The sequence below is a fragment of the Hyaena hyaena genome, unplaced genomic scaffold (assembly GCF_003009895.1).
Source record: "Hyaena hyaena isolate Hyena2069 unplaced genomic scaffold, ASM300989v1 scaffold_88, whole genome shotgun sequence".
NCBI lineage: Eukaryota > Metazoa > Chordata > Mammalia > Carnivora > Hyaenidae > Hyaena > Hyaena hyaena.
In genome coordinates, this window is record NW_024080720.1 from 2,542,880 (window position 1) to 2,563,148 (window position 20,269).

The window sequence follows — 20,269 nt, forward strand, 5'->3', positions numbered from 1 at the left end:
TAGACGTGATTTCACTCAACATTTGGTTAACAGAAATCATTCTACTAAGCTATCAGGTGACAGAATTTGAGGGGATGAGGGAGATGCTTTCTCTCTGAACCTTGTGCCTTTCTGTATATACTGTCTGAATTCTCCACTTATAAATATGTCCTTTTTTTACGTTTATTTACTTTGTTTTGAGAGAGAGCGCGAGCACAAGTCAGGGAGAGACAGAGAGAGAGGGAGGGAGAGAGAATCCCAAGCAGACAAACCATGAGATCGTGACCCGAGCTGATATCAAGAGTCAGACACTTAACCGACTGAGCCACCCGGGTGCCCCTGTATACCTCTATTCTTTTCCTTTAACAGGGATTATCTGAGCACGGGATAGTGGACTGCTTCTTACTTCCCTTGTAATATTTCTCTGCATTGACAAACATTCTCATCAATGTTACTCTTTAAACATAAGTGCCACAATGACTTAATTATTACTGCTTTCTTATGTGGTTTAATATCTTAGCAGAGGCCACCTGACTGAGCTCTTTCATTCATACTAATATTTTGTCCAGCAAATTGCCCTGAGCTTTCCAAGTAGACTATTTTCTCACCTGGGGAAAAAAATGATAATTTTGTCCTATTTTTCTCTATTGCTTGTTACTCGCAACTCTGCTTTATTTCTTCTTGAACTAGAACTTGTAGAATCGTGGTAAATAACAGAAGCGATGGTGGGCGTTCTTACCTCATTTTTTATTTTATTTTATTTATTTTTTTAATGTTTTATTTATTTCTAGGAGAGAGAGAGAGACAGTGTGAGCAGGGGAGGGTCAGAGAGAGAGGGAGTCACAGACTGAAACAGTCTCCAGGCTCTGAGCTGGCAGTCAGCACAGAGCCCGACGCGGGGCTCGAACCCACGAACCGCGAGATCATGACCCAAGCGAAAGTCGGACGCTTAACCGACTAAGCCACCCAGGCGCCCCCTCGTTTTTTATTTTAATGGGAATATTTCTAGGGTCTGACCTTTCAGAAGGCTTGTTGGTTGAAAGGAAGTCCCCTTCCTCTTACGGAAGACATGTTTTTCCGTCAGCTGAGCCAGAGATGAACCACTAGCAGATTCTTTTCCACGCAAGATGAGGCTTGTTTTCACCAGAAAGCCAGTCTCTGCAACTGATTCACTTTAACACACCCGGAAACCTGCCCCGGCTCTGTCTTCCATTCCAGACCTCTTCCCGGGGTCCTGTGGTCTGCGGGTTCCCACAGCCTAGCTCTCACACCTGCCCTACCCCGCATTCCCATTGATTCTCCCCTGTAACCACGGGATCTGCACCCACGCCATCCACCACCGATCCTCCCCCTGGTTTACCGCATTCCTGCTTTCTGCTTCTCTCTGCCCCAGGGCCTTGGCTTAAACTGTGCCGCGGTAGTGCTTGTCTCTGTGTCCTGACCTCATCCTTACAGGGAGTATGCTTTCAACATCTTTCTTGGTTCCAGCCTTGACAGTTCATGGGCAAGTCCAACGCCTTCCTGTTTTTCTTAGATTTACTGATAGGGGGAAATACTCCTGAGAAAATGTAAGTGAGAAGAACAGCATGATCTCAATTTTATAAAACCATTTGTGTGTGAAAGCATGGCGGGGCGGGGTGGGGGGAGAGTCTGGAAGGAAATATACAGAAATGCTAAATAGTGGTTATTTCAGGGAGCTGGCAATATGCTCCTTGCATGAATGGCCAAGTTCACTTTTTGATGACTCGTGATGCCAGCAGCTTCCTTTTCAGCGTGGAGTCTTCCTCAGGGAAATTCTTGATTCCCTTTCGTTTTAGATTGCTTTTTTAAATCTCAACCTGGCACCAATGTGTCTCTTCTGGTCCTAAAATACCTACCAAAACCAATGGTAGTAATAGCTATAATTTATTGAGCTCTTACTATGTGCCAAGAGCTGTACTAAGTGGTTTACGTCATTGCCTGATTAAAAGAGTATGTGCTGAGAATACCAGCCGACGCTCTGTCTGCGGCTACGGGCTCCATTAATTCCCATGACGTTATTATTACTATCGTCATCCTGCAGAAGAAGAAACTGAGGCTGGGGGAGGTAATGTGCCACAGGTACCTCAAGTGCCATAGAGCTGGGTGGGGGCGGCAGGGGGAGTTTGGTCAGCTGGGAAGTTCGCTCCTGGTCTCCAGGGGGCTGGGGCTACAGGGAACTGTTCTCCCACGGAAAAGTGGGACAGAGATCCCTGTTTTTTAAGAGAAGCTCCAAATGACGCTTTTATGTGACATACCCTGCATTTTAAATTGCAGCAACATGTTGGATTTTTTTAGAAAATACATCAAAATAGGCATTAAAATACTGCAGGTAAAAACATAAAACAAACCAAGCAAACACAGCAAACAGAACATTCCGTGACCCAGATTTGGCCTAGACCTTATCTTCTGTAGAAGAACCAGCTGGGATTATGTCCTCTGCGAGTCCCCAGAAGGCCCAGGCCTTTGTGTGTGTGTGCTACCTCACAGGACAGGGGTCTTTAGACCACGGGTCAGCAAAATCTTCCCCAGCAAGATAGTAAATATTTTTGTTCTTGCTGTTTCTACCACAGTGGCGGCCCTGACGTTATAGCATAGAAGCCATAAACAAACAGGCACCGTTGTGCTTCAGTACAATCTTATTTACAGACACTGAAATTTGAATTTCATATAGTTTTTTGCATGTCATGAAACAGTATTCTTTGGGCTTCCCCCCCCCCCCACACCACCCATCTAAATATGCAGAAACCATTCTTAGCTCCTGGGTTGTGCAAGAACGGGGCGGACTGCATTAGACCCTAAATCCCGGGACCGTTTCTCCGGAAGCTTCCGGTGTTTGCTGGCTCTAAGCTCTAGTTTCCAGGTGTGAACCACCTCGGGTAAGGCCCGCTTTACAAGCAGGTGCAGACACATGCGGAGCTCCTTATTCCCACGTGGGTCCGACTGGCCTGTCTCAGTAACGCTCACATTCCATCTTCAGCTGAAACTTCTCTTCCTCTGAAGCCTCTGTGGTGTATGTCAAACAACTAACCACAGGTGACCCCACAACCACCACCTTGGCCCTGCTGGATGGCCCCCAATGTAGATTATGGGAAAAAACATGGTTGATAGAAAAAATCACTCACTGGTGCAATGCATTGCCACACTCAATGGCTACGGATAGACCACAAAACTGTCATAAAGCCCCAGGCACAAGATGTTGCGGCAGTTCTCAATGTGGGGAAGAGAGTGCAATTCTCAACAGTGGTTAGGAACTTTGGCTGCCTGGGGGGCTCCATCAGCTGACTCCTGGTTTCAGCTCAGGTCATGAATTCACAGTTGGTGAGTTTGAGCCCTGCATCGGGCTCTGTGCTGACAGCTCAGAGCCTGGGGTCTGCTTCAGATTCTGTGTCTCCCTCTCTCTGCCCTTTCCCAACTCATATGCATGCTGTCTCTCTCTCTCTCAAAAATAAATAAACATTAAAAATTTAAAAAAAGAACTCTGGCTTTGGAGTCAGGCTGACTTCCATTTATTTGAGCATGCCACTTACGACAATACCGCTTATGCCTGTGTCCCTTGACGAAATCATTCACTTCACTAAGCCTTAGTTTTCTCACCTGTAAAAAGGGATCATAATACCAGGTACCTCATGAGGCAGCTTTGAGAGCTAAAGACGATAAAGCATGTAAAGGAGTTAGGTTGGCACCCAGGACAGGACATGGGCTCAGCATGTGTGACTTACTGTGACTTATTATTCAGCTACCTGGAAGGGAATGGGTTGTTTTTTTTTTAAATTTTTTTAATGTTTTATTTATTTCTGAGAGAGAGAGGGACAGTGTGAGCAGGAAAGGGTCAGAGAGAGGGAGATACAGAATCTGAAGCAGGCTCCAGGCTCTGAGCTGTCAGCACAGAGCCCAATGCGGGGCTCAAACCCACAAACCATGAGATCGTGACCTGAGCCGAAGTTGGACGCTTAACTGACTGAGCCACCCAGGCACCCTGGGAATGGGGTTTAAAAACTAACAGGAATATGTGAATGGAACTCTAAAATCTAAACAAGAAACATGAAAAAGGAGTGCCTGGGTGGCTCGGTGGGTTAACCGTCCAACTCTTGATTTCGGCTCAGCTCATGATCCCATGTCATGATCTCGTGGTCCTGAGATTGAGCCCTGCATCGGGCCCTGCACTGAACATGGAGTCTGCTTAAGATTCTCTCTCTCTCTCTCTCTCTCTCTCTCTCTCTCTGCCCTTCTCCCCCATTCACTCTCTCTCTCTAAAATAAAAATTAAAAAAAAAATTTTTAAGTCTGAACAAGAAAAAAATGAAGGCTTTTTCTTTCAATATCAGGGAAGAAGCTATGACTTTGTGTTTCTTTGAAGAATTTCCTTGAGTCTGCAAGTCTTCTCTCCAAGAAGCCCTCCTTGGTTCTGAGTCCACTCTGCTTGGTGTGCTGAGAATCAGAACTAAGGGGATGTTCTACATATTGCATCGCATTTATTGGGAAATGCCTCTGGCTTGGAGCCTACTTGTAGCAGGAGTTAAGTGCATGGCACTCATTATTACAAGATAGTAATTGACATAATAATAATGGCTACTATTCAACGTCTAATGGTGAAAACCACAGGCTCTGAAGCTTGGATTCAAATATCGATTCTTCCCCTCTCCAGCTGTGACACCTCAGTCTCTTCTGTGATCTGGGTTGCCTCATCATCAAATGTCAGGATTAATAGCGCCCACCTCCCAGGGAGACAGACAAGAGTAAATGGGAGAAGGGATGTGAGGTTTCAGCTCTGTGCTTGGCCCTTTGGGAGCATTTAACACGTACTAGATGGTATGATGACAGGCCTGGAGTTTTGCAAAAATTATCTCCACTTCATATACAGCTTTATTGAATCCTTGCAGTAACTGTGCTGAAATGTAAGGCCAGAATATAAGATGTGATCCCAAACCTTGTCTGCTCTCCCTGACACCACACTGCCCCTCGTCTCCATGCCGCCCTTCCCCTCCACGCCACATTCTCAGACTGGGATGAGAACAATGATGCATAATGTCATGCTGTGTTTTGGTGAGGAGTTCAGAAAGTGCCGTCATTTTTAGGAATTGGCACAGCCATTAACTGTCCCAGAGATTGGTTAACTGGCTAGTTAGCAAATACTCACAATGACTATCAAACACCCAAAATGACTGAAGTCATACTGATATCAGGGGTGCCTGGGGAGGCGCAGGCGGTTAAGTGTCCAACTTTTGATTTCCGCTCAGGTCATGATCTCAGGGGTTCGTGAGGTCGGGCTCTGCACTGACAGCATGGAGCCTGCCTGGGATTCTCTCTCTTTCTCTCTGTCTCTTTCTTTTGCTCCTCCCCCACTCTCTTTCTCTCTCAAACAAATAAATAAACACCTTTCTTAAAGAGAACAAAGGAAGCAAATGCTGACAGTTTCTGCAAGAGACACCTGTTCATTTCATGTCTCCCAAAGATGTGGGCCGAGCACGGCAGGGAGAAGGGAAGGGTTGAGGGGACAGTCCTCTGTCAGATATGAGCAGGATCAGGGACAGTGGGACACCTGGGAGTCAGCAGACCTTGATCGGAACACTGGCTCCTCTATTTACCGTGTGAGCTCAGGCAAAATTCCCATGCCCAGTTTCCTCATCAGTAAAATGGAAAATTAATACACACAAACTCCATTTCCTTCTCCTTTTTCCGCTCACCAAATGGGGGCAGAAATAAAGCAAGATAGTCCTCATGATGAATGATTGTGTTTCATAGCTATTTGCCCTTCTCAGTAGATCTCAACATCATGCAAAATCTAGGAAGCAAAAAAGTTAAGTCTTCTGCTGCTACTGCTTCTTCTTCTCCCCCCCCCCTCCTCTATTGGTCTATCTTTTGTGTCCCAGGACAGATGTTGACAGGCCAACAATATGCACAGCCAGCAACACTATGGAAGGATCTTCACCGTAGGGCTGAGGACCTAGGTTCACCCTAGAGGCTCTGGCTCCTCCCCCACCCAGCTCAGGCCCACATTTGTTTCCACAGGGGCTTTCCGAGGAGTGTGCAAGAAAATCGACCACTTCCCTGAAGACGCTGACTATGAACAGGACACAGCAGAGTACCTCCTGCGTAAGTTTCCACTCCTGGGGTCTCCCTGGGGAGGGGGGTGTGGGGAGGGCGACCCTGCAGTCACCCAGCTGCCCCTGAGGCTCCTCAATGCCTGCCCCTGGAAATGGATGCTCCAAAGGGGCTTCTGGGGACCTTTGCTACTAGACAGAGACATTCAAGTGATTCTGATATCTAAGTCTCTTTAATGTAAATGAACTAGAAATAGAAAGGGGAAAAGTAAGTGAGTCAAAACTGAAAGGTTCTTTTTAGTCTGCTTAGGAGAAAATGTAAGGAATTTTCTCCAACTAGAACACAAGTTTTCACCTTCCGGAGAGAGTTGAGTTGAGGTGCTAATGGGTGAGGTGCTAATGGGTGAGGTGCTAAGGGGCAAGCCCTGGGAGAGTAAATGCAAATCCAAGTTCACCTCTCTGCAGTTTCAATCCTATTGGGTCAGGGCCAGTATCTCGCTGGGGTTGTCCCAAGGTGGGTAACCTGGATCTGACATGGGACTGTCACGAAGGCAGCACATGGGAGGCAGCAGAGCATGGTAGCTTTAGTGCGAGGTTTCTGGGTTCTGGTAGACCTTTAGTGCGAGGTTGCTGGGCTTTTACCCTTGTTTGACTCCCTACTGGCTGGATTAAACCTGGGTCAAACTGCTTAACCTTTCCATCTCTCAACCATCTTTATCTAGCCAGACATGGAGATGATAATGTCATCTATGTGACAGGCTCAAGAAATTTAAATAAGCTCTTGCACATCACCCTCAGCGCAGGGCTCCATACGCAATCATAAGGCCATGTGGGCTAGCTCTTTTCTGTGGCACAAGACAAGCAATAGCAAAGCCCAGCTGCAAATAGGGGCCTGACATTGACCTAGGCACAGAGAGACCTGGGGGCTTAACGTAATCTAAATGTAACTTCTTCAGCAAAAATGTGTGTCAAGTTCATGCAAAGGGAATTTCAAAGGCATTGACTAAATTTACTGTTAGGGAATGTTAAATGTAAGGGTTTCTTAAATGACTATTATAAATAAAAACTTCAAGGGGCGCCTGGGTGGCTTAGTCGGTTAAGCGTCCGACTTTGCTTGGGTCATGATCTCACGGATCGTGGGTTCGAGCCCCGCGTCGGGCTGTGTGCTGACTGCCAGTTCAGAGCCTGGAGCCTGTTTCAGTCTGTGACTCCCTCTCTCTCTGACCCTCCCCTGCTCACGCTGTCTCTCTCTCTCTCCTAAAAATAAATAAAAAAACATTTAAAATAAATAAATAAATAAATAAATAAAAACTTCAAGAGGAGCACCTGGCTGGCTCAGTTGGCTAAGTGTCCGACTTCAGCTCAGGGCGTGATCTCAAGATTTGGGAGTTCGACCCCTGAGTAGGGCTCTCTGCTGTCAGCACAGAGCCTGCTTCAGATTCTCTGCCTCCCTCTCTCTCTGCCCCTCCCCCAATTGCTCACTCTCTCTCTCTTTCTCTCTCTCTCTCAAAAATAAACTTTAAAAATTAAATAATAAAAACTTCAATAAGTTGTCCTATTCAGATTATGTTTGCAACTTCTAGCTCAAGAATGGTGTTTAAATTACAACCATTTTTAGCCCTGCTCACACCCGTTAGTCTGCAGATGGACTGTAAGTCTGCGTATGAGCCTCGAACCACATCACAGTGTAAGTGGTAGTGGGGTCGATTAAGAAATTTTTAAAACGTTCCCTCTCTCTCTGACCCTCCCCTGCTCACGCTGTCTCTCTCTCTCTCCTAGAAATAAATAAAACATTAAAAAAAAAAGAAAATTTTAAAACGTAAACATAACCATTTCTTTTTCTGCAGTAGGATTTATCCAAATGCCTACTAGAATTTGTACCAGCAGCAGAAACATTTGGCATGGGAAATACAGGCCACATTTAGAGGTGTAGCTTTGTACATGGACCTGCTCAGAAGAATGGCTTAACGCCGTCCCCAGTGAGATTTTACTGCATACCCATGGGTTTTCATTCTTTTTTTTTTCCTGCTTAATGAAACATAGTGATGTTTGCCCTGCTGGAGGTGAAATACAGCTATAGCTTCTATTTCACAACTTGCAAAACTGATTTAAGTTCTTCCCAGAGGTAGATTGCTTTTCCAACAGAATATTTTGCTCCCTGTAAGAATGTGGGCATCCTCACCCCAATCCCACGGTCCACCCACGCTTCACCATGAGCCACAGAACCAGACTAAGGTTACGGAGAGGCTTTTATGAGCACACGAATGTCCCGCTGTCCCAGCACACTGAGCCAGGGTCCTGTTGCTGCAAGGGTCTCTGACCTTCACCTACCCCTAGATAGTTTGGGGAGGAGGAACAGTAGAGGAAAGAAGTAACGGGGGAATAAAACCTTTTTGTTCTGAAGCCACCACGTGTCCCCTGGGCTAAAATGAAAGTGGAGTGGATGAGATGGACTTGGTGACCATGGCTGCTGTCCAGAGGCAGAAACACCTGCAACCCTGTATCTCATTTGTGGGGTAAAGTGTGAGTCTGGCCACCAGCTGGTTGCCACGTGGTTACTGGCAGCCACCTTTCAAAGCTGCATTTTTATAGCCAACGCAATTCAATGGCTTCAAACATTCCAGTTGTTTCCTTTGTGCATAATCACAACTTAATCATACTTTGAATTTTTTTTTAATTTAAACAACTCTTTTAATCAATTAAACGTATCATGTTAAATATTCGAGCAATTCCTGCCCAGACACAATGCAAATGAAGGCCTTAAAGGTTTGTTCACAAGTTTCACTTGAAACCTTTGGAGGCAGATCGACTCCTGATACTTGTGGGGTCTCAGGCTGAGGGTCCAAATGGGAGCCCATAAGTCATACGTGTCAATACGTGTCAATGAGCTGTACCTGCACCCGGGCTCATGTGCCCACCAGGACTCCAGAGACCCCTCCCCAGGAATTCCCTCGAGCTGGGGGCTGAAGGAAGCAGAGGTTCAGCCTCTCCCAGAACCTCACCATGGAAGCAAAGTGTTGGGAGGGACTTTGTTATGGGGCCCAGGTCTGCCCAGCCCCCGGTGCTGAATATTGGGACAGCTGTCTTTAAGCAAAAGCAAGCACTCTTTCATTCTCTTCTCATTACGAGAACCTCACCTCCATGTGCCCTCACACCCTCGCCGCACTTCTACTCCAGTTCCCCTCCCAGGCAACCCTGTTGCTAAATCGGCTACCAAACTTTCAGAAAACTTTTCCATGAGATTAAGTTGTAGAAAGAGCTTGGCCGTCGACACGTAAGCACCTCCGTGCAGCAGCAAATAGAATCAGCAGGAGTTGGGTCACCATGAATAAGGGGCTTAAAAGCCTTGAACCTTCAACTTTGAACTTTTCAAGGGCAAAAATAAACGCACACCTTTCCTGCTGTGACTGCCCCCACCCCCTACCCTCAACTGCTGCACCTGCACACGCCCCAGGCATTTTGGATGCCACCCTGAGCTCAGCGGCAGAGCACCAGACATAGGCACGGTTCTCAGCTCCTCTGTCTTCCACCACGCACTGCCAATACTGGTGGCTTCATCCTAGGATCACATCCTGGGGCATCTGCGTGGCTCAGTCGGTTAGCATCCGACTCTTGGTTTCTCAGGTCATGATCTTGGGGTTTGTGAGTTCAAGCTCCACATCTGGCCTCATGCTGACAGCTTGGAGCCTGCTTGGAATTCTCTCTCTCTCCTTCTCTCTCTGCCCCTCCCCTGCTTGCTCACTCTCTAAATAAATAAATAAAACGAAAAAAGAAATATATCTTAAATCCCACAGCTTCTCACCCAGTCCCAACCATGGTCAGCTCAAGTCTGGCTTCCGCTGCCCTTGCACAAGAGCCGGCCCTTCCAAGAGCCCCTTGGTGTTCACTGCTCTCCGGTCACCATCTTGAAATCTTTTTTTATTTTGTTTTTTTTTAATGCTTTTTATGTATTCCTGAGAGAGAGACAGCATGAGCAGGGGAGGGTCAGAGAGAGAGGGAGATACAGGATCTGAAACAGGCTCCAGGCTCTGAGCTGGCAGTCAGCACAGAGCCTGATGCGGGGCTCGAACCCACGAACCATGAGATCATGACCTGAGCCGAAGTCGGATGCTTAACCGACTAAGCCACCCAGGCGCCCCGCCATCCTGAAATTCTTAACAATTTTGGAACAAGAGGCCTCGCATTTTCATTTTGCACTGGGGCCTGCAAATGACATAGCCATGCCTGGACTGTCAACTCGACCAGCTTGTAAGCCCCATGAGGCCTGGGACCCTAGCTCTTTTGTGCACCAGTGAACATGGAACTTATTCAACTGGTATGTTCTGGTCTGGACACACCAGGAATTACCCTCATACTGGCTGGGTAAATATCGGAACCCCTGCCATAGGAACACTCCCCAAGAACCTTAGGGCCTCTCCATGATCCAGCAACTGAAGAGTTAACTCGGGGGCCTCTGGGAGCTGTGCCAGCCCCTCAGCCAGCCCCTACTTCGGAGGGCAGCACCTGCACCCTTGCGGTTGCCGCACATTTCCACTGGTGGTACCCCGGGACCCCGCACAGCGCCTGGCATTTAGTAGGAACACTGTAACACTGTTGAATGAATAAATAAACTCATTTGTTCATTCCGTGGCTAAGTGGGTACCAGTCCACGTACTATGTGATGGGAGCAGATTCTGCATTTTGGTGAGCGGCATGTGACCTGAAGGGGGGCCGTGGACGTGGGCCACAGAATCACCAGGGTCCAGCACATAGGGAGATCCCGACTCCTCATTCAAAACATGGGTGCGAAAGCTTTTTCTTTCTTCCTGTTCTTTCTCTCTCTTGATCTGTCACGGTATCTTTTATTTGCTACTTAATGTCACACTACCCCCAGGGGCATACAGACACTCTGAGGGATGAATGCCTAGCTTCACAGGTGCCTGGGACTTGTGCCGAACCCTGATCCTCCCTCTGCCCATACCCAGCTCCCACCAGGAACAAAGGGTGACAGTGATCACTGGTTGCGACAGGAGAATGGACAGCTACGGTCCCATCCCAAGGAGAAGGGGGAGTGGGGAGATAGAGAGGTGACGAGTCAAGGCTCTAAGCCCCCGAGTGCATGCTCGGTGGGCCCGTCAGACTTGACTTCTAAAACACAATCCGGGGGCGCCTGGGTGGCTCAGTCAGTTAAGCGTCCAACTTCGGCTCAGGTCATGCTTTGAGGGTTTGTGGGTTCGAGCCCCGCATCTGGCTCTGTGCTGACAGCTAGCTCAGAGCCTGGAGCCTGTTTCAGATTCTGTGCTTCCCTCTCTCTCTGACCCTCCCCTGCTCACGCTGACTCTCTCCCTCTCTCAGAAATAAATAAAACAGTTAAAAATATATTTAAAAATTTTTTAAAAACACACACAATTCAAAGATAAAATGATTAAGAATTTCAGGATGGTGACTGAAATTAGCATCAAGTACAGAGCCCTGAGCACCCGTGCTGGTCTCACGCCCGCGTTAGATGCAGGTTCTGTCCTGAGCAGGTGCCAGTTACCCCCCGCTCCCATCTCGGGGCACCCATGCCTGGGGTGGGTGGAGCCCGTGGCTGGCGGGACGCAGGTAGATCGCTGTCCCCTTCTTTCCGCAGGGGCCGTGAGGGCCTCCAGTGTCTTCCCCATCCTCAGTGTCACCCTGCTCTTCTTCGGCGGGCTCTGCGTGGCAGCCAGCGAGTTCCACCGAAGCAGACACAATGTCATCCTCAGCGCCGGCATCTTTTTCGTCTCTGCAGGTGAGCTTCTGGCCCCGGCACTGGGATCCTCACAGACACCAAACCCACGCCAGGGCCGAGAGGACAGAGCAATGCTACTCAAGGGTTCCACCCAGGGAAAGAACAAGAAAATACTCCACTTGAGTGACGAATGAAGAGCCAGGGGCGCCTGGGTGGCTCAGTCAGTTGAGCATCCAACTTTTGACTTCTGCTCTGGTCATTATCGCAGGGTCGTGGGATGGAGCCTGGCGTTAGGCTTTGCACTGAGCATGGAGTCTGCTTGAGAGTCTCTCTCTCCCTCCCTCTGCCTGTCTCCTATACTCTCCCTTTCTCTCTGTCTCTCTCTGAAACAAAACAAACAAACAAAAAAAGAACGAAGAGCCAAAGACTCTACTTAGAACCAGAGATGCTGACGTGCTTGGGTGGCATCACAGAAAGGCAGGAGATCAGGGCGCCAGGATCAGCTCAGAGGGAGAGAGGGGCTGATTAGTGAGAGAGCCTACGTACAGTGACCCTTGAATGACATGGGTTTGAACTGCGCGGGTCCACTTAGAAACAGGTCTTTCAGTAAATGCATATAGTAGTGTAAATGTATTTTTTCTTCCCTATGATTTTCCTAATAACATTTTCTTTTCTCTCCCTTACTTTATTGTAAGAATACAGTATAGAATTCATATAACAAACAAAATATGAGTTCATTGACTGCTATCGGTAAGGCTTCCCGTCAAAAGTAGGCAATTAGCGTTAAGTTTCGGGAAAATCAAAAGTTAAGCACAGATTTTTGACTGTGTGGAGCGTCAGCACCCCTAGCTCTCTTGCTGTTCAAGAACCAGCTGTATATGTTTGCACACAGGGTGGGGGCCCATGTGGCGTATGTGACCTGTGACCTGAAGGACTGGTCCAGTGTGTTTTAACGAGGTCCACCTTCCGGTTCACTTGGGCACGTTCGCATATGTCTCTGGCCCTTTGAGCCATGTCACAGCTTTCCAAGGGCTCAAATCCTCACATCGTTCAAAGCGTCTCTGGGAAGAAGGTAAAAAGCCAGCAGCTGCAGATGCTCTCCAGGAAGACCTCATAACTGATAGCTGGCCTGTCCAGAAGGTGGCAAGAAGGAGTCAGTTCACCAAAGGGTCCTATGCTTTGCCTTCTCTCTCTTCCCTCCACTTCCATCCCTCCTCCACCTGCCTCATCTTCCTCTCTTACCCCTGGGTTTCCACCCTCCTTCCATCTCTTCCCACCCCATCCCTCAATCAGTGCCCTCAGGATGAATACTTTAGAGAAGCTTAGGACAGGTGGGGTGGGGGAGAAGGGGACTCGACTCCAGCAGTGGCCTTCAAACGCGGCCCGGTGATGGCAGACTATTTAGTAGGATGGGAGCAGTAGAGAACATAAAATGGTGGATAAGGGGGTGCTTTTCCTCTGGATGTCAATCCTGGCTCTATCTGGTGAACCTTGAGAAACTTCCCGACTCTCCACACCCTGGTTTCCTTGACTGTACAATAATTATATCCATGTCACAGTGTTGTTGGAAAGAGGCTGACCATATAAAGCACAATATTATTTTCTTTTCTTTTTAAAGTTTATTTTTTTAGTCTTCTGTATACCTAATATGGGGCTTGAGCTCACAACTCTGAGATCGAGAGTCACATGTTCTTCTGACTGAGCCATCCAAGTGCCCCCCAATATTATTTTCTAGTATTGGAAAAGCAGCAACAATATAGTTCCAAAGTCTAAAGCCCAGCACCCTACCCCTTCTAAGACCTGGCCCCCATTCCTTCCCCACTGTTCGCCCTGGGGAACAGGGATGGGGAAGTTATACTTCACCAACTCCAGCAGCAGACCAGAGAGAATGCCGCCATCTTGCTACAGGGATGCGGTCAGCCCCAAGGTGGCCATGGCCCCTGACCGCACTCTGTGTGGACTGATAGTAGCAACTGGCAGACTCGGGAATTTGTGTGGCTTTGAGGCACTTTCTAGTCATCGGTGGCCCGTCCAGACCCCCTGGGCTCTGACTGACCCAGCGGATAATGCATTGTGCTGACATTCAGATTTCCCATACAGGAGAAGATCATTATTTTGTCCCCCAAGGGGATTGTCAGGGAAGAGTGTGTCACCAGCAACTTCTTTTTCACAAGGGGTATTGTGAGAGATGGCAGGTGGATCGGACACATGGGAACTGGGAAACATGAGGGGTAGCAGTGAAAGCCCTGAGGAGAAGCCAGAAGCTTGGGGTCTATTCCTAGACACCCCCCATCTCCCAAAAGAATATGAAATCCCTCCATTTTTCCACCTATAAAATGAAAGTGTCAGAAGATTTGGCACTCTCTAAGGCTCTTTTTTGCTCAGCTCTTCTAAGGATCTGCAATTTCAGGCAAACAGTCAACAACTTTTAATTGAGCACCTACTACAGGGCAGGCCCTGTGCATAATGCTGAGGAGGAGGGGCTCTGAAGCCAGGCTGCATGGTGCAGATCTACTACTTCCCAGCTGTGTAACTTTGTGCAAGTCCCTTAACCTCTCTGTGACTTAGTTTCCTTATCTAAAAAGTGGGGGTAATGATGCCCCTACTTCTTGAGGCTGTTAAGAGGCTGAAATTAGTTGGTATCTGTAAAATGCCTAAGATTGCACCTAGCACACAGTAACCACTTGCTACATAGTAGCTGCTGGTATATCCATTGCACCATTTAAATCTCCCGGCAACTCAATGTAGTTACTCATTCAGTAAACACTCTTGGCTATGGCCAAGCTCTGGTCTAGGAGATGGAGTCCAAGCAATGAACAAAGCCAGCCTAGATTTGCCCTCAAGATGTGGACAGTCTAGTGGTTGGGAGAAAGTGGTTGCCCACTTATGTCTTATTCTTCCTAAAACCTGTTACTGAAATCTAAATCCACTGTGGCCAAGAGACAGGCCTGGGTTCAAATCCCACCTCTACTATTTCCTAGCACTGTCAACGTGGGAAGTTATAGATCTTCTCTGTGCCTCAGTTTCATCATCTGTAAAAGAGGGTTAGGGGCACCTGGCTGGCTTAGTTGGAAGAACGTGCGACTCTTGATCTCAGGGTCATGAGTTCAAGCCCCACGCTGCATGCAGAGATTCTCAAAAAATAAATAAATAAACTTTAAAAGAGGATTAATTTTTTAAAAGGTTTTAAGTTTATTTATTTATTTATTTATTTCTATTTTTTTGAGAGAGAGAGAGACAGACAGAGAATGAGCACAAGCAAGGGAGGGACAGAGAGAAGGAGAGACAGAATTTCACACAGCCTCTGTCGCAATCAGCTAAGAGCCTATTTCAAGGCTCGACCTCACAAATGATGAGATCATGACCCGAACTGAGACCAAGAGTCAGATGCTTAACCAACTGGCTCACCGAGGATCCCCAAAGGAAACTTTTTTTTTTTTTTTTTTTAAAGCAGGTCTGTTGTAGTAACTGAGACGGTGCATGTTAAGACTTTGCATGGTGCCTGGCACATGGTAAGCGCCCTATAAATAAACGGCAAGCCACTTGGCTTCCTGCCTCCTTTAACCTGGTCTGACAGCCAAGTCTTTCTCTGAACTTCTCCCCCACCCCCTCCCCCAAAAAGGCTTCCTTTAGGGGCTTCCCAAACTTTGCCACCAAAATTTCCCTGCTGGCAGAGGAGAAAGAAAACATGGCCCTGGGGGCTCAGGGGGCATCACTGGAACCCGCTTTCAGTGAGCTGAAATGTCTTTGAAGTCTGTCTCCCATTTACACTTAAAAATTCATGTGAATTCTGCTCTCTCCTCCTTATTATATCCATGTTCATTTTAATATAAAACAATGTGTCCTCCCCACTAATCTTCAAGCCGAATTGACACTCCAGAAGGAGGAGGGGTTTTTCATCCTGTGGTTTCCTGCAGCCTGAGCGGGGCTGTCCGTGTCAGCCCCCACGTTTAGAAATAGCTCGGTGATTAGAACTCACTGCCTACCTGCCGGATGCCTGCGTAGGATCGTGCCTGCAAGGGGAGACCGGGCAGAAGCAGACCCCCCAGTCTGCCTTCCAGAAGCAAGTCCTAGATGGAGAATGGCCGGCGATCATACTCACATATTAACTCCCCCCAGTGCATGTACACCAGCAGGTCCGAACAGCACTGGAGCAGTGTCGTGGGCCCTGTCATGCCCTGCGTTAACCCTTAGCCAATGGCCTATTGGGGAGCCACAAGAAGAGTATGGGGCAGACAAGGACCAGAAAGGGGTTGCAGGAGGCCACCGGATATGGTTATTCAGCAGCCAAGCTAGGAACTGTAATGAGGGCCAGGCTCCACTTAGCTCCACCCTAGACTTGGAGGCAAGGAGATGCCCGCCGTTATACCAACTTCTCTGAGTCAATGTTGATAATAAGCCCTAGAAGGGACAAAAAGAGACATTCAAACTCTGGAACAATAATGTGAGGAAGGTAGTCAGAGATCATCACAGCTCCTGGGTCCTCAGGTTCTATTGTGTCTTCTTACCGCCCCCTAGAGAATCGGTTCATCTCTGACTGTTTCCAGTGCTAACCCAATGTCTGCAGGCCTTGTCTACTAAGGACAACGGCCTCACGCTTCCCAATTCCTCAACCAACAGCAAATCGAAAGCCTTATCTTCACCTGTGCGGATAAAAAGTCTTAGTAAGCTACTGTCCCTTCCCCCTTGGGTTCACTAGTTCCCCAAACTGCAGGTATAGACCCGTCTATGTCCACCGGACAGCTGCACTTAGACTCTCGATAAACACGTCCAAATCCGTGCCTTCCAGACCTTCCTCTTCTCTAAACCTGTTCTCTCTGCTGCCTCTCATTTGAGCTCAAGATGCCACCTCATCACCCAAGCTAATACCCGAGCAGGTCATTTTCGATTCCTTCTCTCACATGACATAGTCAGTAGCCTTTCATCTCCTGGCTCAGCCCTATTCAATGTCACCTTGTCTTCAAACCCCGGTGGTGCACCTGTTCTGCCTCCCTTTGCTCCTGAACCATTTTTTACATGAGTCTCTGGTAGAGCGCTCCCTGTATTTTGCTCTAATTGCATTTACATGTCAGTCTCTCCTACTCACGGTGAGGAACTCGGGAGGCGGGGGTGGGGGGGGCCTGCATTTCCTTCATTTTGCCATCCTCATGACTTAGTGCCAAAGATCGGGTTTTGATGGAGTGAGTGGCTTGTAGGGGAAAATACATGCATTCCGAGCTCGCCGGCGCTCGCTATAGGAATAGGGTGTATTCTGTAGCTGAACACAGGCCACCTGGGACCGAGCAGCAGAATTCCTCATTTCCCTAGAGACAGACCATGTGAGACATGATCAGTGGTGGGATTTCCCGGCCATAAATCCATTCCCCTGTCTCCCTGTTACCTCCACGTTTTCTATAAATATTTCAAGTCTCAAAGTTACCACAGAGGTGTATAAGAGATGTGTTTTTCTCTTCCCTTCTTTTAGGGTTAAGCAACATCATCGGCATCATAGTTTATATATCAGCCAATGCCGGAGACCCCGGGCAACGTGACTCCAAAAAAAGCTACTCGTACGGCTGGTCCTTTTATTTCGGGGCCTTCTCTTTCATCATCGCAGAAATCGTGGGAGTAGTTGCCGTGCACATCTATATAGAAAAACATCAGCAGTTACGTGCCAAATCCCACTCGGAGCTCCTGAAGAAATCCACCTTTGCTCGCCTTCCGCCCTACAGGTATAGATTCCGGAGGCGTTCAAGTTCACGCTCCACGGAGCCCAGGTCCCGAGACCTGTCCCCCATCAGCAAAGGCTTCCACACCATCCCTTCCACTGACATCTCCATGTTCACCCTCTCCCGGGACCCCTCAAAGATCACCATGGGGACCCTTCTCAACTCCGACCGGGACCACGCTTTTCTACAGTTCCACAATTCCACGCCCAAAGAGTTCAAGGAGTCGCTGCATAATAATCCGGCCAACAGGCGCACCACGCCCGTCTGAACTGACCTCTGCCCTCTGGCCTCAGCCCCAGCACAGCCACGGGGGTAGCGTTCAGAGGTGGCTCTGAGGTTGCATGGCATGGTCCTCGTGATGGTATTATTTTTACAAAGAATGAAACCAAATGGACTGAACCCTCTCCCAAACTTGGCCCCTGGTCCTCCGGGTCCTAACCCCCTCCCCCAACTCCCAACCCTCTGCTCCAGACCTCCCCCACTTTTCAAGCCAATCCCATGATGTCATTTCTCTCTCTGTGTATCTGTGCCAGATGTTTTCCTCTCTTCCTTCTTTACTGGAAGGACCTCCACATTCTTCCCTCCTTGGAAGAGGACTTTACTCAAAGTCACGGGTGGTGGCTTGGGGGGGGTAGGGGGATCCCCGATTCCCCAGGCGCGTGCAGTTGTCACCATTGCCCACTCACACAAATCCTCAGGACACCCACCGCCCAGGTGGCCCTGAGAGAGGCATTCACCTTTACGTGTTAGAAAAACATGACCAGAAATCAAAGATGTCAGAGCCCCGAAGCAGCTAATGTAATAAGCACTCATGTTATTAAAGGTTTTGCCTTGTTGTAACCAACCAAGCCGGGGCATTCTGTTTCTTCCGGCTACTTCTCGCACAAACTCACTGCCTGCCCTGGGACTGGCTCACCTCTGCGTGGGAAGCTGAATTTTGCTCATCACATGTTAACCACCAGAAAGTCTCCTGGCCACGCTGTCACCCCTTGAGGCCGGCAAGGTGCTCCCCACCCATGTCAGAGTCACGGGTCCCTCACCTGAAGCTCTGGAGGCTAGCTGGGGGCAGGCAAGTGTTCAAACACATGGCTCTGGTATCAGCAGCTCTAGATCCTGGGGCAAGTCCACCTAACCTTGAAGCCTCAGTCCCCTCATCTGTAGAATGGAACATGATAGAGCGCTCTCCTCCACAGATTTGTGAGGCTCAAACAAAATGTCACGTATAAAATAATTAGCACATTGTAAATAATCAATATATAGATTTTTAATTTTGGGGTGCATTCTAAGCAGAGAGAGCATGACCTGAGTCAGCATGCATTGTTCTAACAAAACTCCACAGACAGAATGGCTTAAGCATCAGATATTTACTGCTCATCCTTCTGGAGGCCAGGAAGTCCAAGATCAGGGTGCCGGCAGATTTGGTTCTTGGTGAAGGTGGGGTGTCCCGACTGGGTGGAGGCCGGTGACGAGGGTCAGGCAAGGATTCACCCAAAGCAGAACAAAAGCGAGAAGAGTTTATTGAATACCCTGCAAAGGGAGCAGCGGGCAAGGCAGCAGAGTCCTTCCGGCACCAGGAGGTGGTGACGCCAAGTCACAGGGTGGAGTGTGGGAGGATGGGGATGATGGAATTTTCCCTTTTGTTTTCTGGCATCTGAGGTTGGTTGTAAGCAGCCCCTTGGTCAGTGGCTTAGGGCCTGTGGCTTAAGGAGCCTCGCCGTGTCCATCCACATGGTCTTCATGGGTCTTTTTGTCTTGTTAAGTGTCTGTTGCTCAAGCCTGGAGCCTAAAAGCAGCCTGTATAGTGAGGGCTTTCCTTCTGGCTTGCAAATTGCCCTCCTGTGTCTTCCCAGGGCAGAGGAGGGCGGTGCTCTCTCTGTCTGTCTCTATCTCTCTGTCTCTATCTCTCTCTCCTTCTTCTTCTTACGTAGCCACTAATCCCAGCGCAGGGCCCACCCTCATGGCCTCATCGAGCCCTAATTACCTCCCAAAGGCCACATCTGCAAATACCATCACGACAAGGGTTAGAGCTTCAACATAGGAATTTGGGGGCTAAGGGGGACACAGTTCAGTCCCCAGCAAGCACTACTTCAGGAAGACAAGCCAAATAGGAGCTGTTCTATATCGGCGGGGGAAGGGCAGGGGGGCTCTGAGGGCACTGGGGAAGGACATTTGAATATTTTGAACATTCCGTACCAAAAAGCATGAGAGGTCAATGTCCCCTCTGCCAACACCAACTTCCTGGAGTGCTTTCGGCACACGCCGGACACTCGCACTTCCTGAAAGCTGTTGCGCCTGGGGCTGTGATTGCTGCAGAGGGCACGGTGATGGCCCCAAGAGCTCACACTCACCTGATGCTGCCACGTGCCAGGTGTGGTCTAGCACTGTACACCTACTTCGTTATTTAATCCTCCCAGTAATACCCCCACTTTCCCCAAGGAGGAAACTGAAGCACGAGAGGTTACATGACTTGCCCAGACTACATCCTCACCAGGGGACCGAAGCCCCAGGGAGTGAGGCGCTCACTCACACCCATGTGGTGAATTCGTAGAGTGAAGACTGCCAACAATTCATTTTGTTTGACACTTAAGAGTCATCACACGCAGGGGTGCCTGGGTGACCCAGTCGGTTGAGCATCCGACTTGGGCTCAGGTCATGGTCTCACAGTTCATGAGTTCAACCCCCACAGCAAGCTCCGTGCTGACAGCTCAGAGCCTGCTTCAGATTCTTTGTCTCCCTCTCTTTCTCTCTCTCTCTCTCAAAAAGAAATAAACATTAAAAAACTTTTTAAGGAGTCTTCTCGTGCAAATTACACTCACATATATCAAATTA

At 48.5% G+C, this 20,269-nt stretch overlaps 1 protein-coding gene across 1 annotated transcript in view; it reads left to right on the top strand.

Moving 5' to 3' along the window:
• The window catches only part of CACNG3 (calcium voltage-gated channel auxiliary subunit gamma 3), an 85,909-nt gene extending 67,625 nt beyond the window's left edge, over positions 1-18,284 (top strand). Inside the window, exons 2-4 of the mRNA XM_039234434.1 lie at positions 6,009-6,092; positions 11,652-11,792; positions 17,197-18,284. Of these exons, the coding sequence (XP_039090365.1) occupies positions 6,009-6,092; positions 11,652-11,792; positions 17,197-17,708 (737 nt within the window). The 3' untranslated portion in view covers positions 17,709-18,284. The remainder of the gene's footprint in view (positions 1-6,008; positions 6,093-11,651; positions 11,793-17,196) is intronic.
• The last annotated feature ends 1,985 nt before the right edge of the window (positions 18,285-20,269 follow it).